We start from the raw sequence: 25169 nt of genomic DNA on the forward strand, positions 1-25169 counted from the left end.
TCAACTGAAGAAGCAATGGGTGAATCCTCTGGAAGCTACAGTGTCTTACAGTAGCTAAGTGCAGATTACTTATAATAGGATCTACTGGATGACTTTGCAGGAACATTAATCCTGCTTGATCGAGGGTAGAAATTAGACTGAGTTTTTCTAGAATATCATAGAGCTGTATGTTTTAGTTGTTTCATCTACAATGAATACAATTTCCTGGAAAATCCTTGGACTAGGGGACTAGGCCTGCTTCCTTCAGCAAGTACCTTTTAGCCATCAGCTAGTGTAGAAACAAAAAGTGACAAGGGTTGTGCCTATGCTCTTCTTGCTCTGCTGGGCCTTGTTGCACACTTCTGAAATACATCGGTTTGTTGGATGAGGCACACTGTGAATCAAAGTTCAAATAGGCCATTGTTGATATGGTTTGCTCTTTTGATAGACCTCCTCAAATTCCATGAGAGGAATTGTGGTCATACTTAAATTTCTCATTGGTATATATACTGTAAATTAATAGTTCATAAGAAACTGTGGGACGCAGGTGGCGCTGTGGGTTAAACCACAGAGCCTAGGGCTTGCCGATCAGAAGGTCGGCAGTTCGAATCCCCGCAGTGGGGTGAGCTCCCGTTGCTCGGTCCCTGCTCCTGCCAACCTAGCAGTTCGAAAGCACATCAAAGTGTTCCTCCGGCAGGAAGGTAAACGGCATTTCCGAGCGCTGCTCTGGTTCGCCAGAAGCGGCTTAGTCATGCTGTCCACATGACCCGGAAGCTGTACGCTGGCTCCCTCGGCCAATAAAGTGAGATGAGCATCACAACCCCAGAGTCAGCCACAACTGGACCTAATGGTCAGGGGTCCCTTTACCTTTAAGAAACTGTACCTTAAAACATCACACCCCTGCCTTACTAACAAATTCTGAATACAGCATAAGAGAGAATCTTGCTATAGTGGAAGCATTCAAAGGACCTTTGATTAAGGGCCAAACTAGATGTGATGCTAAATGTGTCTTTGACTTAACATGCAGGTTTGTAAACATGTGAGGAGGAGGCAGATAATCACAGCATTGGCACCAGTGGGAGTCTTCTTCCCAGGGCATATTGCAGCTTCAGAGGAAGGACTTGTGCCAGCACTAAAGCAGAGAAGGAAGGGATTAAGTCTCCCCTCCAGGCCTTCTGATATCCTGATAATTATCAGCTTCCATCCAGCTGATGGTATTTGCATTTTTAAAAACCTTGGCTCTTAAATGCAAACATGCTTTTAGCATCCTGTGGAGTTTGGCCTTCAAGGTATTGCACAATAGTGGTCCTTTTTTTGCAGAGTGAAGGAAATGAACTAAAATTGCTGTCTCTTATTTATCTAGCTCTAAGTAGCCTTTCGAATCCCCGCAGCGGGGTGCGCTCCCATTGTTCGGTCCCAGCACCTGCCAACCTAGCAGTTCGAAAGCACCCCCGGGTGCAAGTAGATAAATAGGGACCTCTTACAAGCGGGAAGGTAAACGGCGTTCCGTGTGCGGCTCTGGCTCGCCAGAGCAGCAATGTCACGCTGGCCACGTGACCTGGAAGTGTCTCCGGACAGCGCTGGCCCCCGGCCTCTTGAGTGAGATGGGCGCACAACCCTAGAGTCTGTGAAGACTGACCCGTACGGGCAGGGGTACCTTTACCTTTACCTTTTAAGTAGCCTTGCTGGGTTTGGTCATCTGCTTCTCTTATTTTGTATAATGCTCTCAGTGTTGGTACAAGAAAAGTGGCCAGTGGAAAAGAAACAGGTTTGCTTCCCAAAAAAGAAAAGTAAAATTTCTGAATTCCTTTATCCTATGCAAAGAAATAGTTGAGCCAGCCTCCTAGTATGTTCATGTACACAATAGCTCTTATAGTTTACCTTGCCTGACTCTAGATTAATCTTGGTTTGCTTACGTGCTTAATGATCATCCATAAATATTGGGAATTAGTTGCGTACAGCTGAGTTACCTAATAAGTATTGTGATCATATTCTCTTTTCATGTGGTCTGCGAATATGATCCCCATCTGCAGATCCTTCCTTAAGTTACTGCTCTCTAGTGGTGCTAGTGATGATAAGATGAATACTAAAATGAAAAACGATGAACTGTAAGTCGTTATTTTATACCAGGTGTGTATAAAACCTGTGGGCTGGAGCCCAACAATATTTGGATCTTAAATAAATAAGTGAAGCTATTGGGATAGTCTCCTCCCTCTATCCTATTTTTATGGAAATTTGCCAAAATCTATCCTTCAAACATGGGTTGCCATACGTTCTCTGACATAACCTGGTAATCAGTATTGTATCCCTAGACTATCTTAGCCAATGGCTTTTGATGGTCTTAGCACTGTTTTGCTTTTATGACATTGCATGCATACATCTTTTAGCAAAAACCTGGCTGCTTCCAGGCAAACATGCCTGCATGTCTGACAATCCTGCTGCTATTTTCATCTGCAGAAGCTGGAAAAATTTAAAAGAAAAAAGAAAAGATGTTGAAGAGTTGGGCAGACCAACGGGGGAAAGCCTGATGGCCTCTCTGCTTCTGACCCTAGCCTATCTTCACAGGCAGAAGCTTTCACTTTAGTTTTCATGTGCATTTGTTCTCCTATTGCCTTGGCTTTTTTAACTCAACACTGTTGGTGTAGTGCATGGTTCAGCAGGTGCCAGTCTTGGGTGTGGCATGGGATGATAACAGTCTTAAAGGGGTGATAACAATCTTAGGAGAGAAGTAGTGAATTTCAGCAGAATGTGACTCTAGCACTTGGATGAGCAGGTAGGCATAAACCCCAGGACACTGAGTTCTCCAACTGACCCTTGTGCAGAAAGACACTGTGGTGCTCATGTTTAGGCACTGATGAACTTTTCAACCTGATTATGCTTCATCTAGAAAGATCAGAATTCCCATGTCTGCTATGTTCAATAATTACTCCAGAGCCATTAAATTATTACCAGGGCTTTGAGAAGTCAAAGACATACAAGTATAGAAACAGAAAATACAATGAACGGAATAGCACAGTGAGCTGTAGTCAACAAACTCTTACTCGTTGAAAGTAATGGACCTACATTAGTCCCTGACATTAATTTCAATGTGTTTACTCTGATATCATTAACTACACCTTTCTATATAATCTTTCTGTTTTTCAGTTCCATTTGCATCTGTATAGAGCCATCTAAGCTATATACAGATGAACATTTCCCATTCATCTTAACCTCACATTTCCTCATTGTCCACCCCCCCCCCAAAAAAATATGGATACCTGAAATACTAGTGGAACATATGGTTAATGATCAATGCAATTCCTCTCTTTTTTAATGAACAGAGAGACCCTGCCATCTCAGCTGATGTGTCCATCTCTAAAAGTGCACTGTACTCTCGGATAAGCAGCTCGGAGGGAGAGAATACCTCCAGTTTGCTTTACCAGCAGCAAGACTTGGATTCTGCCTTGAGAGTTGCCAGAGAGGAGGTAACCCATAATCTTAAATGATAAAATTCTGTTTGTTTGTTTTTTTAATGAGTAGGCTTTCCTAAGTGCAGCTGTTCTGAGGTTTACCTGTGTACAAAAAGAATAACTATGTTAGGGTGTTGAAGCAATGGGCTAGTACAGTTGTAGTGCCAGTGGTTTCCTAACCATGGTTCACAGTGGAATGTTTCAATGAATAATTCCACTTAGGCATAAGTTGTCTCTCAAACCCTTAGCTCCAGTTCAGCATGATGTCCCATGGTTAACCCTAACCCTGAAGTGCTCCTAATCAGCATTTTAAACCTCAACCATGGCTATGCTACAGCTTCTCTGCACTGCCCCTCAATTGTACACCTTTTTCTGCTCTGCATAATAGAAAGCTGGCCCCAACAAATTTTGGGTGATAATTTTTTGTTTGTGGGGAAAAACCTATACAGTTGAGGCATGAGTTATGTATCGCTGAACAACTATTTTGTTTAGCCAGGAGAGAAACATATATAGCAGGTACACCATGTTCATTAGCATATTGGAATAATGCGCTTGGAAGCCTTTGGCCAAATTTTAGCCAAGCAGATTGGCTTACATCAGTGCTACATGCGTAAAAGGGAAGTGATGCGCAACAGTTGAGCAATTTTCTCACTGATGGTGTGAGATACAGCATGCATGCTTGAAAAAGGTAACAAGAAGGTTCAGAAGATTAGAGCAGCTTTGTATATTATCTAGAATGGGAGTCGAAATGAAGGCGTCAGTATGGCTCAGACCAGTTTTCTACATGTACAACAATGGTGAAAGATCCCACCCCAATCTCTGTGACAATTTGCTGGCTAGAGCAAAACCCGGATATAGATTTGGCACACTTTACCGTATTGGCCTGAATATAAGCCTTACTTCTTTCCCAAATTCTGACCGTGAAAAGTTAAAGTGCAGCTTATATTTGCAACCTTATGGTATGCAGCCAGGAGCGCAGTAAAGCGGTGTCCACCCCGCACGTAGTCCCCCATCCTCTCCCAAGGTCAGGAATGGGGAGAGCAAGGGAGGGAAAAGGCCGCCGGCAATGCCACCCTCGGCCCAGTATGCAGCCAGGAGCAGCAAAGAATGGAACGGCTTATATTCGGGTGTTTTCTCCCCCCCCCCCCCATTTTAAAGCTTCGGCTTATATTTGGGTGTGGCTTATATTCAGGCCAATATGGTATTTTTGCATAGCCATAACGTCTTCTAGAACGGTAAAAGCAGGAAATGCCTAAACATTTTTATTTGAAAATCTTCCCATTCTCTTAATGATTTAAGAAGTTACTTGACAAGATGCTTTGTGCCTTTAAGATGATTTAACAGGCTTCTTTCTCCTGTTGTAACAGATCATAGCTAAGGAAAGAGAGGTGTCAGAGTGGAAAGACAAATACGAAGAGAGCAGGAGGGAAGTCATGGAAATGCGGTGTGTTTTTATTCTTTTTATGCCTGTGCTTTCAGAAGACTTGCTGTTATAACATACAAAGGCATCCATACGTAAAACAGCATTTGTACATTGCTGCTATTTGCTGTTCAGAATTGTTTGTGATTTATTTATTTTTTGCATCAGATCTTTAGTAACATGGAGACAACGAACAAAATGCCTAGAATACCACTTAATCCTATCTATTAGTCTTGTACTGTTTTCTTATTTATTTATTTTATTTATTTATGTCTTTATTAAATTTGTATACCACCCTTCATCCATAGATCTCAGGGCGGTTCACCACATAAAGATACAATATAAACACACAAAAAATGCACAATAAAAACAGGAACCAAAAAACCCAAACCAGAAAAAATGCCTTTTGCAAGGGATTCTTGAGAACCTTTGCAGTTAGCTGTTAGAATCTCCTGCAGATATGCCAGCAATATTCACATTCACAGATTATGCCTAAAATGGGTTTGACTTCCCAACAGCATCAGGTTATTATTATTATTATTATTTTACAAGGCAGTACAGATTGACGTGCAAACTACCTTGAATATTCACTTGGCAAACTATGACTCATCACTCAAACATAACAGACTAAGGCTAGTCACATTTGATTAACCTGATTTCACTCTGGAAAGGCAAGGATCAGCTTCCTAAATCACTTTTAATCTGCTTATTCCAGCTAGCCTCTTTTTGAGAACAAATCCAAAATAGGATGCAAGGGTGTGCTTTTAAAATGAGGATGTAATAGGATGCGAGTGTGTTTTTAAAATGAGGACAAACCTTTCAAATTGCCGTTTTGCTTGACAGCTTTATGACTTTTTCATAAAATTATAACATGGATTTGTCATGACATCACAGATTATTTTTGTAATTTTTCCCCCCAAACAAGAATGTAAGTCCTCATTATTTTTTAATATCTAAGATTTGGTATAATAGTAGGCAAGCCACTGTTCTTACTGCAACAACCCCTTTGCAAATATGCACCTCCTAGCAAGAGGAACTGTATTCTGCAAGTTAAGAATTCACCAGTTAGGCATAAGGAATAGCAAAAGGGAACAAACTGTCTTCGGTTAAAGCCATTGACAAAACCTTCATTGATTTTTAATACACTTGGATCAATCCCCAAAAGTGTTGTAGAATTATGAAGTCTTTGGTGCATCATCACTGCAGATTGTGTAGATGGCTTGCTTCAGAAGTCTTGTTGTGGTTTAGACACTTGGTGTTCTAGAGGAGTGGTAGATATGACTTTGCTCCAGAGTGATGATGCTTACAAAATTAATTATAACAAAAAAATTAACCGGCAGATTGCTTCCAAATTTTGGCAAGTTCAAAATGTTCCATATTACAGGCCTGTCAAGCTTGCAGTCAGCTGTAGTTTGATAAAGGCCTTCATTTGTGTATGGCCCATCTGGACTAGGGAAGCAAAGAATAAATCAAATCAGTCAGTCAGTCAATCAATCAATCAATCAATCAATCAAGTATTTATTACAATCTATCAACCAATATGCCTGTTGTCTTTGTCCATGGAGTTTTCTTGGCAAGGATACTGGAGTGGCTTGCCGGTTCCTCCTCCAGGTGGATCACGTTTGGTCAAAGCTCTCCACTATGACCTCCCTGGAGAAGACACTGATGCTGGGAAACATGGAGGGCACAAGGAGAAGGGGGCGACAGAGGACGAGATGGTTGGATAGTGTTTTCGAGGTTACCAGCATGAGTTTGACCAAACTGCGGGAGGTAGTGGAGGACAGAGGTGCCTGGCGTGCTCTGGTCCATGGGGTCACGAAGAGTCGGACACTACTAAACGACTAAACAACAACAATCAACCAATATGCAAAGTAAAAAATCAAATCCTCAGTAGAACCGATGATTAACAATGGCAATCTGGAAACTAACGATCATGGCAGGTCTAAAAGTTATGACGTTCAGATATCTTGCCATCTGTTCAGTAATAGATTTATTAGTCCCCTCGAGTAAGATACTCAAAAGGGTCTCTTAAGGACTGACAAGGAAGCCTACTCATAAGAAGATAAGTTATGTGTTCTCTAACCCTTTGATCAAGTCTACAGCAAAAGAGGGAATGTATCTAGCATACCCTTCATTGACTCTCCCAGATGCCAGCTGGAAGAAATGGGAATTGCAGTCCAAAATATCCAGAGGGCACCAATTTGAAGGCTAATCTAATACTAGACAGGCCACAATACATGGCACTGCATGTCTTGATGAGGACATCAGTTTAATATGCCCACCTTGTGTGCTGTGCTGTGTATCAATTAAGCTTTGATGGAGTGTTGCCCTGTTGTTACTCAACTACATTTATCTTATTAAGTATGTTGAAGGTATTTAATAAGGCTTTTCCTTAAGAGATGCTATTGCAAAAATTAATTTCTGTGCATGTATGTTCATTATCTTTCATTATCTTTTCTTCTTTTTCTATAGGAAAATTGTTTCAGAGTATGAGAAGACGATTGCCCAAATGATAGGTAGGTGGCGGCGTCATGAAAGATGAACTTCTCTGTCCTCATTCTGATAAGAGAATATAGAAACTTATTTAAAGTTGGGTTCCTTTAGTCTTAAAAATAAGCAATAATTGTGAAAGTATCTTAGGGGGGGCAGAAGCTATTAATTAGTCCTGGAAAACCAGTCTCGCATTCTCCTGAAACAGAGATCTGAAACACAGCTGGTCACATCACTTTGATTTTGTACACAACAGCCTAGGCATCTTGGAGAGAATCCATTGCACCATCTTCAGAAAGTCCTTTCATTATTCAATATTACTTTTATCAGAATGGCAAAGCTCTCTGCTTAATTGCTCCTGCCAAAAGGTGATGTCTTTACTTCTCCATGAGTAATCTGTAACAGGGCAAGCCAACATGGTGCCCTTTGAATGTTGTTCAGCTAAGGGGACCAAGGGGACTGAGACTGATGGGAGTTGTAGTCCAACAAGATCTGGAGAGCACCACATGGGCTATGCTGATCCATGAAATTATTCAAACGAGAACAAATGATTAGATATTGAAATGTTTAGCAACTGGCAATCTGATCCTAAGTACTCCAGGCACTATTTCAGGCACAATGTAAGTAGTTTTGTGTGCACAACAGAATCTATGGCTCTTTTTCCTAAAGGTACCACTTCATTCTGAGAGTCTCAGAAGTAGTCTATGATCTAGTGCACAAAGCTGATTCTATGAAAGTGGGTCAGGAGCCCCACTTCACACGTGCAACCACTTGGTCCTGCCTAAAGAAGGTCTTGGCAATTGTTACCAATCCCTTGTTCATCTGAAAGCTGGTTTTTATTAGAATGTCCCCAAGGAAATCTGGGCAGATGCCATAGTGCGGTACTTCAGATGTAATCTGAGCCAACTTTGTTAATGGCAGTTGACCTAACATGGGAGTAAGAAGGCAGATGTCTAGTTAACAAACTTCACTCTGCAAAAAAAAAAGAGAATAAAAAAGGAAAAGGCCCTTTCTATCTGATTGCAGGCCAGTATTTTGTCTTCAAATACACAATTTTTGTTTATAAAATTTTAGATCTGAACAAGTTGCAACGCTCCTGGACATCATTGATATTTCTTTTAGAAAATCTGTTCCAAACCAGCTTGGCCATTAGTCACAAGCTCTTCAACTCTGTGGCATACATTTGTCAGTCATTAGCTTGAAATGCACTAGACTTTTTATAATATTGAATCTAGTAACACCTTTAAGACAGACAAATGTTATTAGTAGAGCATAAGCTCCAGCATATAAATTCTTATGATTTATAAGGTTGTTTATCTTAAAAATGCTGCTGGGCTTAGACTATCAGCAGCTTGGAAGTATTATTTAAGTCCCTAAAAACAAAGCTCTCTTCGTTTGGAATAACAGACTAAAGCCACATAAAGGAACATCACTTTGAAGGGTTTAAAATATGTACATTGTCTTTGGAAGCCATATAATTCTGGTCTTTCTTTCATTACCACAACCCAAGTAACATATTTGCAATTTAAAAATAAAATAAAATTGCAAAGCTGCCCAGTGAGTACAGTGCTAATATGAATCTTGTAGATTCATGGGATCATACTAACATAGCAATGGAGTAACCACTCATCTACGTCCGGGTTTAAATAAAACAGACTAGCACAGCTCAGTCTGTTAAGGAGCACTAAGTGTTTGTTTTCTGTAGTACAGCCCAGCTATTCAGAGTACAGAGTACAATTCTGGAATGTAGTACCATATGTGCACATACAGTTCAGTTACAAATTTGTAATGGGTAAGTTCAATATGAGGTGATGGGCCACTGGTCCCATCACCTCCTGGCAAATAGAAGGGGAAGAAATGGAGGCAGTGAGAGATTTTACTTTCTTGGGCTCCATGATCACTGCAGATGGTGACAGCAGCCACGAAATTAAAAGACGCCTGCTTCTTGGGAGAAGGGCAATGACAGGCCTAGACAGCATCTTGAGAAGTAGAGATGTCACCTTGCCAACAAAGGTCCGTATAGTTAAAGCCATGGTCTTCCCAGTAGTGATGTATGGAAGTGAGAGCTGGACCATAAAGAAGGCTGATCGCCGAAGAATTGATGCTTTTGAATTATGGTGCTGGAGAAGACTCTTGAGAGTCCCATGGACGGCAAGAAGATCAAATGCATCCATTCTTAAGGAAATCAGACCTGAGTGCTCACTGGAAGGACAGATTGTGAAGCTGAGGCTCCAGTACTTTGGCCACCTCATGAGAAGAGAAGACTCCCTGGAGAAGACACTGATGCTGGGAAAGATGGAGGGCACAAGGAGAAGGGGGCGACAGAGGACGAGATGGTTGGATAGTGTTTTCGAGGTTACCAGCATGAGGTTGACCAAACTGCGGGAGGTAGTGGAGGACAGAGGTGCCTGGCGTGCTCTGGTCCATGGGGTCACGAAGAGTCGGACACGACTAAACGACTAAACAACAACAACAACAACAACAAGTTCAATATACCCATTAAAATGTATGTTTATAGATTTAAAATATGATATTCATACCTGTATGGGTTAATTTGTGTCTGTCTGTTCTTCATAATACTTCCTGGCCTGTTTCTTCTATTGTCCTCCGTCAACATCATTCAGCATCAGCATTATACATTTATTGTTAGCAGTTTCCAATGCATATTGCACACATCTGTGTCTGCTTGTGAAGCATGGTAGTCCCTCATAACATCCTAAAAATTGCCCAAAGTTGCTCATCACTAGCATTTTGCTTTTTAGCTCTACAGGCTAGCTTTCCCCAATTAAAGAGATAGATAGAAACATACCTTGATAGTTTCTGATGAATTTATTCCATTTGGCACCTCCCAGTCTATTCCCTTCACAGAAATGAGTCACCAGAACAGTTTGCTGATGCCAAACACCACACTCGAAAGGCATCTTTTATTTTGTCTGTTACACTTGTACCATCCTCTTCTTCTGAAGAACTTAGACTGGCTAGGTATAATTCCTGGATTGCCTTCCTTATAAGCAGTGCTCAAAGCCAAACCCACTTAACTGCAGCACTTGAATTTGATCATATGGCTTCATATGATCTTTTGTGTCATCTTTGGTGCTGTGGATACTGGAACAATTCGCTGCAGATATGACTTTGAAGTCAGGACTCTTGTTCCTTTTCTTCCTTTTAACTCAAGAGCTTTGAATCTTGTGTTTTTGAGGTGGTTAATTTTTCTGAAAATATATACAATTTCATCACCAGAGCAACAGAATCTGAACTGAGCCCCACTCTCTCTCTCCCCCCCCCTCAAGTTAAGATGAAATTATTACAGACTGAATTTACAGTGCATATTTATTAAGAACTAATTCCCACTAAGCTCTGTGGCGCAGGGAAACGTACATAGGGTTGTATCCATAGGGATTCATGTGCTTTGGTGAAGATGCAAACTTGGGATGAAATCTTTCTGATAGTCACCCAAAGTGAACTTTGCTGCCATTTTTATTGTAGACAGGGAGAGTTCATAAGCTTCATTGGCTCATTGGCTGACTGTCACATTGTAGAAGTGAGTGTATGTCCCCTCTTCCATACACCTTAAATTACATTATTTCTGTGCAAATGTCCCAAGACACATTTTTCCCTGCCTTTGGACACTATGGAATAATCACATAAATTAAACCCTCTCCTCTAAGTGGCTCTTTGTGAAGAACATAAGTTATCCATTTCTTTAGGTGTGTGATGGAGCAGAGAGGCATGTGCTTGGAAAGGTTCCTCTGAGAGTCTGTGTAGATGGTAAATCCTAGAAGAAATATAGGAGAGAGAGGGAAAACCTTCTACAAACCAATGCTAATATTGCTTCTAATACTGTGCACTGTGCATTGCATCCTCCTTACTAGTCCCCTAGGTAGAACTAATGTAGGCCAAGGACAGGATAAGCCAGCTCATGGAGATCAGAAATGCTTTGGCACATACTCCTTATGACTTTGATCTTCACATGTTCCACAGTGGCTTCAAGACTCAATGCTCAAGATGCCAAACTGTACTAACATCATCATCATCATTATTATTTTTAAAAGTTAGGGTAGCTTAAAAAAAATCATATGGCAGGATGCTTTATATTATGGATGGGAAACATGTGGCCCACTGGGTGTTGTTGGATTCCAACTTCCATCAACCCCAGTGGTCAGGGGATGATGGGAATTGTTTTTCAGCAACACCCAAAGGGCCAAAGGTACCCCCCATTCCCACTTTATATCACAACAGGAAGATTTCACATTCCAATTTGGGGATGGAGAATTTTGCTTACTTGGTGGCTTGCTTCTAAGCTGCATCGCATGTGTCTCGTATCACTTGGTTAGACATGCGGCAAGATCTCCCGGTGTGTATATAAAAATATATTGATTGTGCAGTATACAGATGATGGAGTTACACACATTAGTATTCTGCAGGAAGAAAGTAAGAAAAAACAGCTCATCAGAATGGTTTCCACTTATAGCTTGAAGAGACCCTTCTGAGCTCTTTATAAATCTGCAGCTGTGACTGTATTTTGCTAATCCCTTTCGATATAATACTGAATTGGGTCAAGTAGTTCTGAGAAAGCTCTAAAGTAGTGTCTTAACTAATGGAGAACGCAGTACTGCAACTCTCACCAGAAATGTAGATGAAAATATATCTGCAGGCTTCTAAAGTTATGAATAGGAGCTGTGAGGCAGGAGCTTATTATGTCCTCAGTATCCTTTGGCATGCACCTTTCAGATCTTGTCTGTCTTCATATAATCTCCTTTGTTAAATCGCTTCAATGTGCCTCTGCTTCAGCCTCTATTGCATGTTCATCTGCATTCCAAAATTAATTTTTGTTTTGCATTGTTTTTTGTGTTTGTAACATTGTGGGCGCCATGCACTCTATAGGCCAAGTACAGGCTGGCAGGAGAGTCTGCAAAGTGAAACATCACCAATTCTGAAAGCAAACACTTCACCCACAGATTATGCAAGTTCTTTTTCAAATGGCCCCTTGCACTGAACGTTGTGCCAGTATCAATTCCCTCCCCATTTCTTATGCTTTCATGTTTACAGACCCCCCACAGCCCCCTTGTTGAACCATTCATTCACATGTTGGCTTCTCATTGCTACAATTGACAATTGAAACTACATTCATTCATTCAAGATTATTATGCTATTTACCTCTTCAACATTGAAATAAGGGGATATTGCCCTCTTTGCGTTACAGATTGTTGCATTTAAGTTTTTTCTGCTTTCTTGATTAAATTCCCTGATTTTTTTTCTATTTTGCTTCCATTTTTGTTGCTTCTTGTTCTTTGCTTGCAATTCCAAAACAAAGGCAAGCCTGGTAAGTAATGCTTTCACCAACTTTGGCACCTGCATATGGCATTTCTTTTTTCCTTTTCTTTCTTTTTCTGTGTATTTGCCGTATCTGCCTAGAAATACCAGACAATGATAGCCAATGTCCTTTGAAAGGATTGGCAGATTTCTGATGGCAGGCTTCATTTTAACCTCTGAAACAGGGTATAACGACAAATATGTCATTACCAGCAGACTGTGTTTCAACGTTTTCAGCGTGTGTACAAGGGCAACGGTACATAAAATTATATACAGAAACTGTTTCTTCCACCCATGACCAATTTTATATAACCTTCTTTAATGCACATGTTTCTCCTCTTTGGGTTCTAGCCAGCTGGAATATCCATCAGTGAGATGTACAAGCTTTAGTTGTAGGGACAACAAATTCATTTCATTGTAGTTAGTGCTGGTGTCTGAGTTCCCACTTTCGATGTCTCCCCAGAAGTATAGGAAAAGAGAGTGCAAATCTCCACATTCTGAGATACAGGAAGTATATCCCATTTTTGGCAATCATAGTCATAGAGAGTTTTACTTACCACTTTTTCCACAGATACATTTGTGCTCAAAAGTGTTTGCAGAAAATAAACAGCCTAAGTACGATCATATGGTGACCATGGTAAAAAAAAAAGAAAAAGCTATATAACACTAAGAAGTCAACAGTTAATAGTAACAGTCCCGTCATGAAGACTTCCAGGGCAAGAGGGTGGGGCATGGCAGGTGGAAACAACCGTGTGCATAGGGTTGTTTGGGGTGGGGGTTGTTATTTTGTTTGGAGGAACCTCTTTTAAAAGTGAAGATCTGTGTGCGGTTTGCTGTGTTTAGCACTTCCACGAACGTAATGATTCTAAGTTTGCCAAGTTTGCTGCCTCAGGTTGATATAAGTTGAGCTCATTTTCCATCAACAGGAAGCCTAATCAGTATTGCTGAATTACTGTATTTTTCGCTCTATAGGACGCACTTTCCCCCCTCCAAAAATGAAGGGGAAATGTGTGTGCGTCCTATGGAGCGAATGCAGGCTCCTTGGCTTCAGCGATAGCAACGCGAAGCCTCCGAAGCGCAGAGGGAGAGCTCCCCCCCGCGCTCCGGAGGCTTCGCGTTGCTTTCGCTGAAGCTGCCTGAAGCCCCCGGAGCGCAGAGGAAGTTCCCTGCACTCCGAAGGCTTGCGGATAGCCGCCTGAAGAACGAGAGGGGTCGGTGTGCACCGATCCCTTTGCTCTCCAGGCTTTGCTTCGCTGGAGAGGCACTGCACAGTTTCCCCTCTCTGCGCAGCGCCCCTTCAGCGAAGCGGGAGGAGAAATGGAAGGGGCTCCGTTTCTCCTGCCGCTTCGCTGAAGGGGCACTGAGCAGAGAGGGGGAGAATTCCCCCCCCCCCCGTTCTCCCCCTCCTATGGTCCGGTGCGTCCTATAGAGCGAAAAATACGGTGATAGCTGCACTGCATTGGAAAGAGCAAGTTTCTTAGAGAACGGAAGGCAATTCCCAGGCAGAAACATTTCTGTTGTGTTTAGTGCCTGCTTCTGTTCCAAAGGAGAGAAGCCAAACTGCACTTCTTTACTCTGTTTAAAACCTGCTTCCCCAACCAGGTGCCCACCACATATTTTTGATTACAACTCCCATAATCCCTGGTCATTGACTGAGGCTGATGGGAGTTATAGTGCAAAACAGTTTGAGGGCACCTGATTGGGAAAGGCTTGTTTAGAATGTATCATGAGGAGAAATGAGGTCAATTTAGTTCCTGCATTAGAAAACAAAATAAAATTTAAAAACAACCTTCTGGTTAGATGAAATTTCCAATGCAAGTTTATTTTATTAAATTCCTGTCCAGTCTTCCCTCCCAAAGTATCTTATGCTAATGTTTAATATTGCAGTATCTTATGCTAATGTTTAATATTCCCTATGAAGCACATAGGATAATACCAATTAAAAAGTTTTCATTATTCTTACTTGTGCTCCTGTAATTGTCTCCCACAGAGGATGAACAGAGAGAAAAATCCATGTCCCACCACACAGTCCAGCAGCTGATTATAGAAAAAGAGCAAGCATTATCAGATCTGAACTCTGTGGAAAAATCACTGGCAGATCTCTTTAGAAGATATGAAAAAATGAAAGAGGTTCTGGAAGGATTTAGGAAGGTAAGTCACTGTGAATAAATACTTGTAGACTTGTGCCTCAGCCTGGAGGTCCACATGCAACTAAGGTGTACAGATAGTGAGGTGTGTTGCATCCAGAGGCTTCTGTGTTCCTTTTAATTGACAGCCTGATTTTCATCCCTGCTTTGTGTGCAAATCACAATTCCTCCATGGAAATGACTGGGGGTGCACTTGAGGGTGAGGGGAAAGGGACTTGCCATTCGAAGCCATGAAGTTTGATCACAAAAGTCCAGTCAAATAATTCTTGCCCTCCTATTAACTCTCCTTTTTTTTTTCACTTAAGAATGAAGAAGTGTTAAAGAAATGCGCACAAGAGTACTTATCACGAGTAAAAAAAGAAGAACAGCGATACCAAGCCCTCAAAATTCATGCAGAGGAAAAGCTGGACAGGTATTTTGGTAGTGGATGAGAGGAGCCCTGGTCCGTCAACCAAAAGCTTCTGTCTAATTCTCTAACCCAGCGGTGGGAATATCCAACCCGTAGGCCAGTTATGATGTGACATTGATCCCAAATTGATCCACAAGGCCTCTCCCCCCCCCAAACCATCATATGTGCTGCCAGGTGTGGGGCAGGTGGAGATGCAGCTAGATTGATTGTGCTGCTGAGTTCCCTGTGGGGAACTGGATCACACAGCCACCTGTGGCAGAAAGCAGGACTTGAAGCCATCACCCAACAGCTGGTAAGCAAGGACTTCAAGCCTGCTGATCAGCAGCTGTTTGCAAGCCCTGCATGGTGGTTTGAAGTTCTGACCATCATCACCCGATGTCATTGTGATGTCAGCTGATTGGCAACCTTGCTCATCTGTCACGGTTGACTCATGAAAGGTAGAAGAGATAAGAATCTGGCCTGAACAGGTTTTCCTTCCCTGCTCTAGCCTCAGCTAATTTTCATATATTTGCCTCCTTTGTATTATTTATTCTGCAAGTCGTGAGTGGAGGAGGTCCATATATATATTGCTGAATTCCTGTGATTCCTGCTCTGCCTTCTATTCCATCTTCAGCTTCTAAGGTTTCACTAGACATTGTCTCCATGAATAGAAGGACCATTTTCACAGCCAAAAAAAATCCCTTTTTTTCAAATTGTGCAAACTCAGCTCTGCATTCAGTGGCAAGTTTTGTACTTGCGTAGTATGATCACTGCATAACCACAGCCCTGTTTTATTATAAATTTCAGATTGACTCATGATTGTGTGTTATGAGTCACAACGATGCAAATTCCAGCTCCCTGCATTATAAACATTGCGCGTGAAATGTTGTCATGTTTAAGTAGCTCTCAAGTGTGACTTTTCCAAGGGCAAGCAGGCACATGGACCCACTAGTGTGCCTCCATGTGTCAATGTTGTGAGTGTATACAAAAAGCAAGGCAAACCCTCCATGGCATGCACCCTTAATGAGCTGTCTTTTCACAGAGCCAATGCTGAAATTGCACAAGTCCGTGGCAAGGCTCAACAAGAACAGGCAGCTTACCAAGCCAGTCTCCGTAAAGAGCAGCTGAAGGTGGATGCATTGGAAAGAACACTGGAACAAAAGGTAAACTCCCTGTGAATTGTCTTAAAAAGCTGCTGCTAGAGGGTGTATTGTGTTTTGTATCTGTGCATCCAGAGTCAGATGTGGTACTTACTTGCCCAAACAAATTAAGAACAGGAGAATTCCGACTGAGTAACTCTTTCTGATGTCACAGTTCATGATCCAGTAGGTAATGTGTTTGTTGTCCAGCTTGAGTATTCTAACTGGAGCTGGGATTTGACCATTGTGAATTATGGGATGATGTATTCAACACAGAGACCTAGCTGGAACTCACAGTTCACCGGATCAAAGGACACCATGTTAAGTTTATCACCATTGTCCATGGAATCTCTTGTGGGTCATATGTATCGTGTAGGCTGGCATCACATAATACAAGAAGTCACCTTTGAATGTCAAGTTAATATATCTGGGAAAATTCTGCTTTCCTATTGTGAGTGATATGCCTATTACATGAGCTGCACATGGTGACCATAACAATTGGATTGCATATATGGTATATAGATATAGTATGAAAAGCAGCTATTTTAAAATCCTTTTTAAAAATCCAAGTGGGCTCTGCATAGATCCTGTTATTTAGAGACAGAGCTGCATAAAATTAATCACTGGCTTTAAAACTGTAGAGTTCTCCCTTTGCAGGTACAAAAGCCGATAAAGCTGCAGGCTGTGTTTTGAGCTTGACATCTTGAACAGACTTGCACCTTTAAGTAAAGATCCTGTCATAAAAGCATACCTAAAGCATGGATGAGCCAAATTTACACTTGTTGGACCTAATTTGGGGTTTTTTTTACAAGAAGCCCAAGATCCACCAACCAGAGCTAAACGCAAAAGATACATAGAATTAAATGTGCTTTGAGCACATTCTGACCCTAGACATTTGTTGACAAGACCAAAACTGGAGCTCACAGTCCTTTCCCACAAAAGTCCACTCCTGGTTCACTTTCTTCATTTTGGCAGCCTTATAAAAAGTGCCATTTTGCAGTTGCTAAACAATTGGGAGTCAGAAATCTTGCAGCAATCTTCTGCAGATCTTCCAGAGATCTACCTTTTGCCCATGCCTGACCTAAAGTCCCTTTGGAGGCATTGGTACAGCAGCAGCTGCTACTGTTTCAGTGCTGGAAAGGTTGCATATTGACATCATGACAAATGCATGGTGCCCTTCCTTCCATGCTGAGACTATGCTCCCAGTGCCATCATCAACTTCTCCACTGGTGCAGTGACTACTCAAAATGTAAATACAGCTTTGCACTAACAAATGTTTCCTTGCTTTGTTGTGTGTTCTTTTTTCAGAATAAAGAAATAGAAGAATTGACGAAGATTTGTGATGAACTGATTGCCAAAATGGGGAAAAGCTAACTTTTAACCAAAATCCTGGATTTCAACCTTGAGTGCAATATGACCATTGGCACACTGATGTCCACACGTTGATGTGAACAGGATCTATTTTCACTTTTTTGTATGCACTACTGTATTTTTCTTTCTTAATAATGATTGATTTGATTGTATGCAGTACTAAGAAGACTATCAGATTCCTTGCTATTGTTTGCAATTTTTTCCGTAGAATAATTCATAGCAAGTTGATCTCAAAAAGTTCCTGTATCAGGGAGATTTGTCAGATTCTTTAATAAATTGCAGTTGCTCATCCTAGCCTTTCCCCTTTGTACATGAGTTCCCATGTTGGGTGTCTTTTTCTTTTTTTCTTTTTTTGGATTTAATATAAATGTGTATTACTTGCATGGGGACTCTTGCCTTAAGGAATGTACATTTTATCTGCATTTGCTGATTTGTAAAATAAAAATAAAACTTGAAAAACGAATGGGATTGTCCTATCAAGTCGTTATTATCAACGAATTTTCATTTCCAACCTGGTAATAGGTGTGCCTTCATTCCACTACTTGTGTACGTGCTTTAAATGGAATTCTAGATCCCTGATGGAGGGGGTACCCAGATGTTTAACACACAGCATGGCATCCAAGTCCTCTATACCTTCAAGAGATGAGACTCGTTTTTTTCTTTTCTTCCAAAAGAAGCAGCACTAATCCCCAGAGGCTAAGTAGTAAATATATTTAGGGGTTTAATCATTGATCTGGTGACCAGCACTGTTCATTGATCTTGCTTATCTTGCCTTTGAGACTTCTGCAGTGACATTTTCACAGGTAACTTGAAACTTGCCAGAATTACCACCTGTGTATCTTTGATATCATCACCACTTTGATTCACAAGTGAAGCTACCTTTGGTGTAAGGTCACCTCTATCCTCTGTGGGAAAGGATACAGTGGTGAGAGAACGAGAGAGAGCTTGGGTGTTGTAGTGGTTAAGAGCGGTAGATTCGTAATCTGGGGAACCGGGTTTGCTTCCCCGCTCCTCCACATGCAGCTACTGGGTGACCTTGGGCTAGTCACGCTTCTCTGAAGTCTCTCAGCCCCACTCACCTCACAGAGTGTTTGTTGTGGGGGAGGAAGGGAAAGGAGGTTGTTAGCCGCTTTGAGACTCCTTCGGGTAGTGATAAAGCGGGATATCAAATCCAAACTCCTCCTCTTCTTCTTCTTATAGCCAATGAAATTGCCCTGTCACTGGCCCCTGCATCTTCACCAGAGGGTTGGGAGAACCCTCAAAACACATTTGGGGTAGGGCGTGGTTTGCAGGGAGAGAAAGTCCCAGTGTGCAGGCTGGGACGACTTCATTGGATACAAGCAGCTGTGTGTATGTTAAGTGAGTGGGATTGTGTGTGGGTCTGGCCCTACAGAATAATGCAGCCCTCAATCTGAAAAAGTCTTCCCCACTTCCAGTTTAATCTGAAAGACAAATCTCCATCTATCCATCCCTGAGTAATATGAAAACGGATATCAAATAGTTTATGTTAATGAGGTTTGCTCTAATTAAATATAATTATAGACTTATTTGATGTTGTGGCAGATAAAACATTTTCTTCTAGATGATGATTACAATTTATTTCCTGAGAAAGTTGTAGAGAAGAATTACATCTGGTTTGAAGGACAACTGGGAAGAACTAGATAAGCAGCATTCTGCACACCTCTTTATCCTCGACATCAGCCTCTATAGAGGATTAACTATGCTGAATAAGCATTAGAGCTTTAATGACAAACCGTTTGCTTTGTCTAATGATACATTTCTTGGCTCTCCATGATGAAGCCATTTGCCAGCTTGGTCCTCCTCAGTTTGCTTTTCACCATCCAAAGTAAGTCATTTTGCTCTATTTGTTCTTTCTTCTTTATGGTACCTGGCACATGTAGCATTTCTTCATCTCAGATGCATTATTTTGTTGGTTCCAGTGCTTTTCTTCTAGAAAAGAAAGGTCCCGGTAGACGTTACACTTTTCACCAATGCTTTTCAACTAGAAAAAGGGTGCTGGTACTGCGTATCCTTGAGTACCCCCAGAAAAAAGCACTAATTGCTTCCATGAATGGGGATTTGCTAATACTAGGGAATACTTTTTGCATAGCTTTATGATGCAATAGTTACAGTAATGACCAGCTCTTTGATGTACATTTAATTGGTGCCTGCTAGAACATCTTTGGGAATGAATCAATTTTTAGTTAGGTTGCTTAAGTTATCTTCCAAATGCATATGGCTGATTAACATCCTATATCCTTTTAAATATGTTTGTCGGAACAGGCAGTTATTGTTTTGTTCTTGTTTATGTTTTTTTTGCATATTTTGTTCTGTGAACAGCTCTGAGATCTTCAGATGAAGTACAGTTTACAAATTTAATAAATGAAAAATAAATAAATATCAGCATTAAATTTTCACAGTGTTGTTCCTGTTGCTGATCTGCTACAACAGATAAACAACCCCCTCCTCTGAGTGAAGCTCGGAAACCATTCATGTTGAAAATGTGTCTCTTTAGATGCTGAATATCTAGTTTTTAAATCATCATTCAGATTTGCAGACACGAGCAAGGGAAAGTAGTACAGTACCTTGCCGAAACTGAAATTTACAGGATTTGGAATTCGTAATTTCTCTTCTTTTCCTGGTTGGCATTATTATGTGAATAGTAAAAGTTGCATGCTACTGTTTCAAAGTTTCTTGCAAGATCTCATTTTTACTAGGAGGCAAAGTGGACATCACACTTCTCAAATACATTGACTCTGTTAAGTGTGGGGTAAATAGAAACAAGCCCAAGATGTTTGTGAATTGATCTGCTTCTTCACTTGAATTAAAACCCAATACAATGGCTTCCCACTAGATTCTTCATTATTCTTTGGCAATGTTTGTGTGAAATATAAGTCAAATTGCCCTTTTTATTTGAAGCTGAGATCAGAGCTGATTTTCCATAGTTCTTTGCATATAAAGCCTTCACCTGTTTTTAATTGATGACAGGCGAAGCACTGCAATGCTATACGTGTGTAGGTACAAGTGATGAAGAATGTAACAGACAAGGTACAGAGCAATGTCCAGGGAGTTCTGATGCCTGCGCAATCATAAGAGGACAGTCAAGTAAGTGGTTGTATAATGGTAATAATATAAACTGTTTCTGGTTAATTTCAAGCAATGGAAAATTCTGAGAATTTTGCTAGCCAGAAAGGTGCGGGGGGGGGGGGGGAGGCCATAACACAGAGAAAGCAGAATCCATTTGCATTTTATCTTTAACATTATTGATAAATTACATTTCGGTCCACTTTTGTACTGAACTTTCAAATATCCATAAATACACCATTTAAAATCCTTAATTTTGAAGGGCCGTTTAATCCAGATAATTTAAATTTATGGGAATGTTGTCTGTATTCTGTTCTTTTCCTTTATCTTGTTAAATACTGTACTCTCAATTAACTGAGTAAATTTCATGCCATCAGAAGTCTTAACTAAATTTTCTACTATAAGGAGACAAAAAATAAATGTGCTATAGTTGAAGGTCTGTATTTCCTGTGGGTTTTAGCAGGTATTGCACAGATGGTAATATAGCAAGTTACTTGAGATGTTAACTAATTTACCTGAAGATTAATATATCAAGTTACTTTGATGTTAACTAATTAATTTGAAGATATCAGTCAATATTGACAAGATAAAGGAAATAGTCTGAAAGCATAGAATATTTCCAAAAGTCTCAGTTATAGTTGAAATAATCACAAGCACATTTCAGAAGCTTCCTAAGGAACTGGAGTTAGCCTTTCAATAAACATCTTGCCCAAATGATGTCCCTCTCAGCTGTTCCAATGGAGAAGAAGAGAAGCCTGCAGGAGCTCTCCACACCCAAAGTTAAGGAAGTTCAGATGGAGGAACTTAAAACTGTAGTTTCTGTCTAATATACTTTTAAACTCATGAACTTGGCTAGTAATATCTATCTTTGAAAGGTCCTTGATAAACACTTCAACAATTGAGTTACTTTGTTTCAGGTTATGATAAATTAAGATAAGTATTCACTTTATTTTCATGTTTCTTTCCTGATTATACTAACCACCTGAACTTTCGGAACATTCATTTATTGTCTCTTGAATTTACTCTTAAAGTTCAATTTCCCACTTTCCTAAACGATGAGTTTCCACAGACAAGACACTTGACTTTAGGCAAGGTTTGAGTTCTCTATCTGATCCATCTTCTCTGAAGCCCGAAAAACGTTTCCATCACATGTTCATCATATCATATTAGCAAGCAGTATAAACAATACAAACAATACAACCAAGGTTGCTTTCTCTTAAGCTCCTTAAAGTTCTCTCTTTCCTATTCTGGAGATGAAACTAAAGCAGGTGAACTAGCATTTTGTCATTGTCACCCTTTATCAATATTTCTATGAGATAAAGGGCCACAATGAAGCAAAGATTAATAATGAACTATTTAGGCTTCAAGCCTAGAGTAGGAACAAGCAGAAACTTTGGATTAGAACATCAGTCTATGTTTTTCTAACATCCACAGCAATTCTTCTGGATGGCAACTAAATAAAGGGAAGTCTTGGTACTTCTAATAGGCATGTAAATTTGTAGCTACACTTCCTGACTGACAAATAAAATAAAATGCATTTTATAAAGCCAAATCAATGTAATATTGTTCCTTAAAATGGCAATGCTTTCACCTAGGATAAGCAGTTTGCAGATGTGAGCCTAGATGTTCCGATTCAAGCTAATAAGATAAAGAAGCAGTTAAACATGGATGGTGTAATATGTTCTGGATTTGTCTCTGAATCTATTCTAGGTGGCATTATGAAGTCGTGTTCGTATAGGTCATTCTGCGAGCGAGCGCGGAGGGAAGGTTCACGGGCACCTGGAGTGAGTGTCCACTGCTGCTATTCAAATAATTGCAATGCCAAAGGCCTGGGCACAAGACATATTCCCTCCTCTGGCTACTTCTCTTTACTTCTTTCTGCTCTCTTGTGGCACTTCTTTTTTTAACCTGGAATGGAATTTGAACAGGAACGGAAGATGGAAAGGAAGCTACTCAACCAGAGCTACAATACTGTATTTGAAGGATTGATATCAGGAAACCCAAACGAACACTCCTATGACTATAGGACATTACATTTCAAAAAAAAAAATAAATCAGCGGCAGTTAAAGATGTTGGTTGGAGCAGAGGGCACAGAAAAGCAGACATAAACCCTGAAACAGTTCGGTCTCAATCCTATGTATTTTCAGTCATTGAGTATTTCAAGGCTATTGTTTTAACCGGATGTGTTTCAACCATATTGTTGGTTTTAATATGATTCTATATTGGGATAATGCGAGAGCAGGTTTGGGGAGGCCGGCAAATGGCATTGTACCTATGATGCTAAGTAACATAAACTTGTAATATTAAGCCGAAGAAGCACAGGATTAGCACAGATTAATAATGGTTAATGTAACAGTTTTATGTTTTTAATCATGAAGGTGAACCACTTTGGGAAAGCTTGGCCTGAAATGTAATATAAAAATACTGGAAATAGATAATCTAGTTAGAAGAGTTAGTTTTGTCCATAAGAAAAGCCCATGAGCTGAATCAATGTGTAAACTGGGCTGGGCTGATAAGCCCAATTTTTCACCAACATTATGTGCACCATCATTCCCCCCTCCTCACTTGTTGTTAATTCAGCATGTGAGCATTTCTCATGAACTGGGCTTTATTTGGCAATTAATCCCACAAACAAGCAAAACATAGCTGCCAAGAGCAGCCTTGTAATGATGTGTGTGCAGCTTTACAATCTGACAATGCTGAAGAGCCTCTTGTGTGACCAGCAATGTCATGAAATTTGCTTATGGAACAATAGAGCTTAGCAATCCTCCTCCAGGAACTCTTTCTCAAGGAACTCTCCTAACAGGAACTCTTTGTGATGAATGGTTTATTGGAGAGGAAATAAACAAAGCGATTTGAAAAGATACCTAAAGCCTGATTTTATAGAGTTAGTTGAGTAGCTTTGGTACCATTCTGCATATTTCACAGCAGACTGTTGGAAAATCAAGTCCTTAAAATGGCCTTGTGGCATTGGATGGATATTATGAAAACATGATGGGCAAAGGGAGTACAGCTTTATCTAGGATGATCCCTAGGGTAGAAACTGCAAATCCAGATTAAGCAATGACACAGTTTCTGGTCACTAGGCTTCTTAGGTTGCATTCCTATACCTACCTACCTGGGAGTAAGTCTTATTAAATCCAATAGGACTTGCTTCTGAGTAGACATTAAGAACATAAGAAGAGCCTGTTGAATCAGGCCAATGGCCCACCTAGTCCAGCCTCCTGTTCTCACAGCAACCAACCAGATGCCTGACTCAAGCACAAGATCACTCTCCCCTCCCTCATAGGGAAGATCTAGCTCTATGTATAGAGTTGTGCTTGTGAACAGACCTACCAGTTACCTTGTGTGCCCCTATGATTAGCCCACAGCTATTTATTAAAGCTTTTGATTGTTGACTCCTTTTGACATGGTTTCATTGTGTTGTGTGTATTGGCCGCCATGCTTCCCTTTGGGTAGAGTTCTACATAAAGGCACATCTGTACTGAAGCGTTAACTTTATGCCTATGTATATTATTGTTTATGGTGGAAATAAATGTGTTCTCTAAATAGAAATGAAATGTAGCTGTACAGTTTCTGACCTGGGAATGCTAATAATTGCATGGCTTCTGCTACCTAGAGTACTCCTAAACCAAACTGCCCTGGAGGTCTAACCCTCCTAGTGATAATGTATTTTCTAATTTTATTTACACAAAAATGTATAGACCACGCACAGATATAAGATATCAAGCTAAGGTACAACAGAATATGCAGCTCAACAGAACATAAATTACTCATTAAAATGACAGACTCATCTTTTAAAAGTTTAATAAACTGAGGATGCCTGGAAATTTTAGGATGCTTGTTGAATCTCTGACGGAAGAGTATCAGAGTTGTTTGGCTAAGAAAGATCCCAACCTCCACCACCCAACCTCAGATTCTTAGAAGGTCTCTTTCCAGTGCAAAAGGAAGGAACCTTCCAGAGGAAGGTGATCTTCTGTTGCCTCAGGTGAGCCTCCACAGTACAAGGCAAAATTCGTGTGAAAATCGGCTGTCTTGGGCCACTCAGATAGCAGTCATTGGTCAATGCAATAGGTTGCTGGGAACAGAAGCCGATTTGACTAGAGCTGGTACTCCAATGTGGTGAACTTGTTCCAACAAAGGTCAGAGCTAGAAGGGGCTGAATTCTCTAAGAAGTGCCCCATGCTCTGAAACAGGTACTCTGGCAAGTAGGACTATGAGACTGTAGTCCCTGGGGCAGACATCTAAGGAGGCTTGGTTGGCTGCTTGGATGCACATGCTTACTGGGTCTAGAATTTAAGTTGGGAGATGCCACACTGTCCTGAACCCCTGGTCCACCTGGCAGCAAGTCACTATATCAAGTCCCCAGTTCAGGGTCAATCTACATG

At 40.7% G+C, this 25169-nt stretch overlaps 1 protein-coding gene across 17 annotated transcripts in view; it reads left to right on the forward strand.

The window, feature by feature from the left end:
* Positions 1–18159, forward strand: part of TACC2 (transforming acidic coiled-coil containing protein 2) — a 162246-nt gene extending 144087 nt beyond the window's left edge. For all 17 annotated transcript variants that reach the window (XM_077930309.1, XM_077930301.1, XM_077930304.1 and 14 more), the window contains 7 exons: positions 3300–3443; positions 4796–4872; positions 7321–7364; positions 14642–14802; positions 15104–15210; positions 16229–16349; positions 17634–18159. In XM_077930309.1, the coding sequence (XP_077786435.1) occupies positions 3300–3443; positions 4796–4872; positions 7321–7364; positions 14642–14802; positions 15104–15210; positions 16229–16349; positions 17634–17699 (720 nt within the window). In that variant the 3' untranslated portion in view covers positions 17700–18159. The remainder of the gene's footprint in view (positions 1–3299; positions 3444–4795; positions 4873–7320; positions 7365–14641; positions 14803–15103; positions 15211–16228; positions 16350–17633) is intronic.
* The last annotated feature ends 7010 nt before the right edge of the window (positions 18160–25169 follow it).

This window comes from Podarcis muralis, chromosome 6 (genome assembly GCF_964188315.1).
Source record: "Podarcis muralis chromosome 6, rPodMur119.hap1.1, whole genome shotgun sequence".
Classification (NCBI taxonomy): domain Eukaryota; kingdom Metazoa; phylum Chordata; class Lepidosauria; order Squamata; family Lacertidae; genus Podarcis; species Podarcis muralis.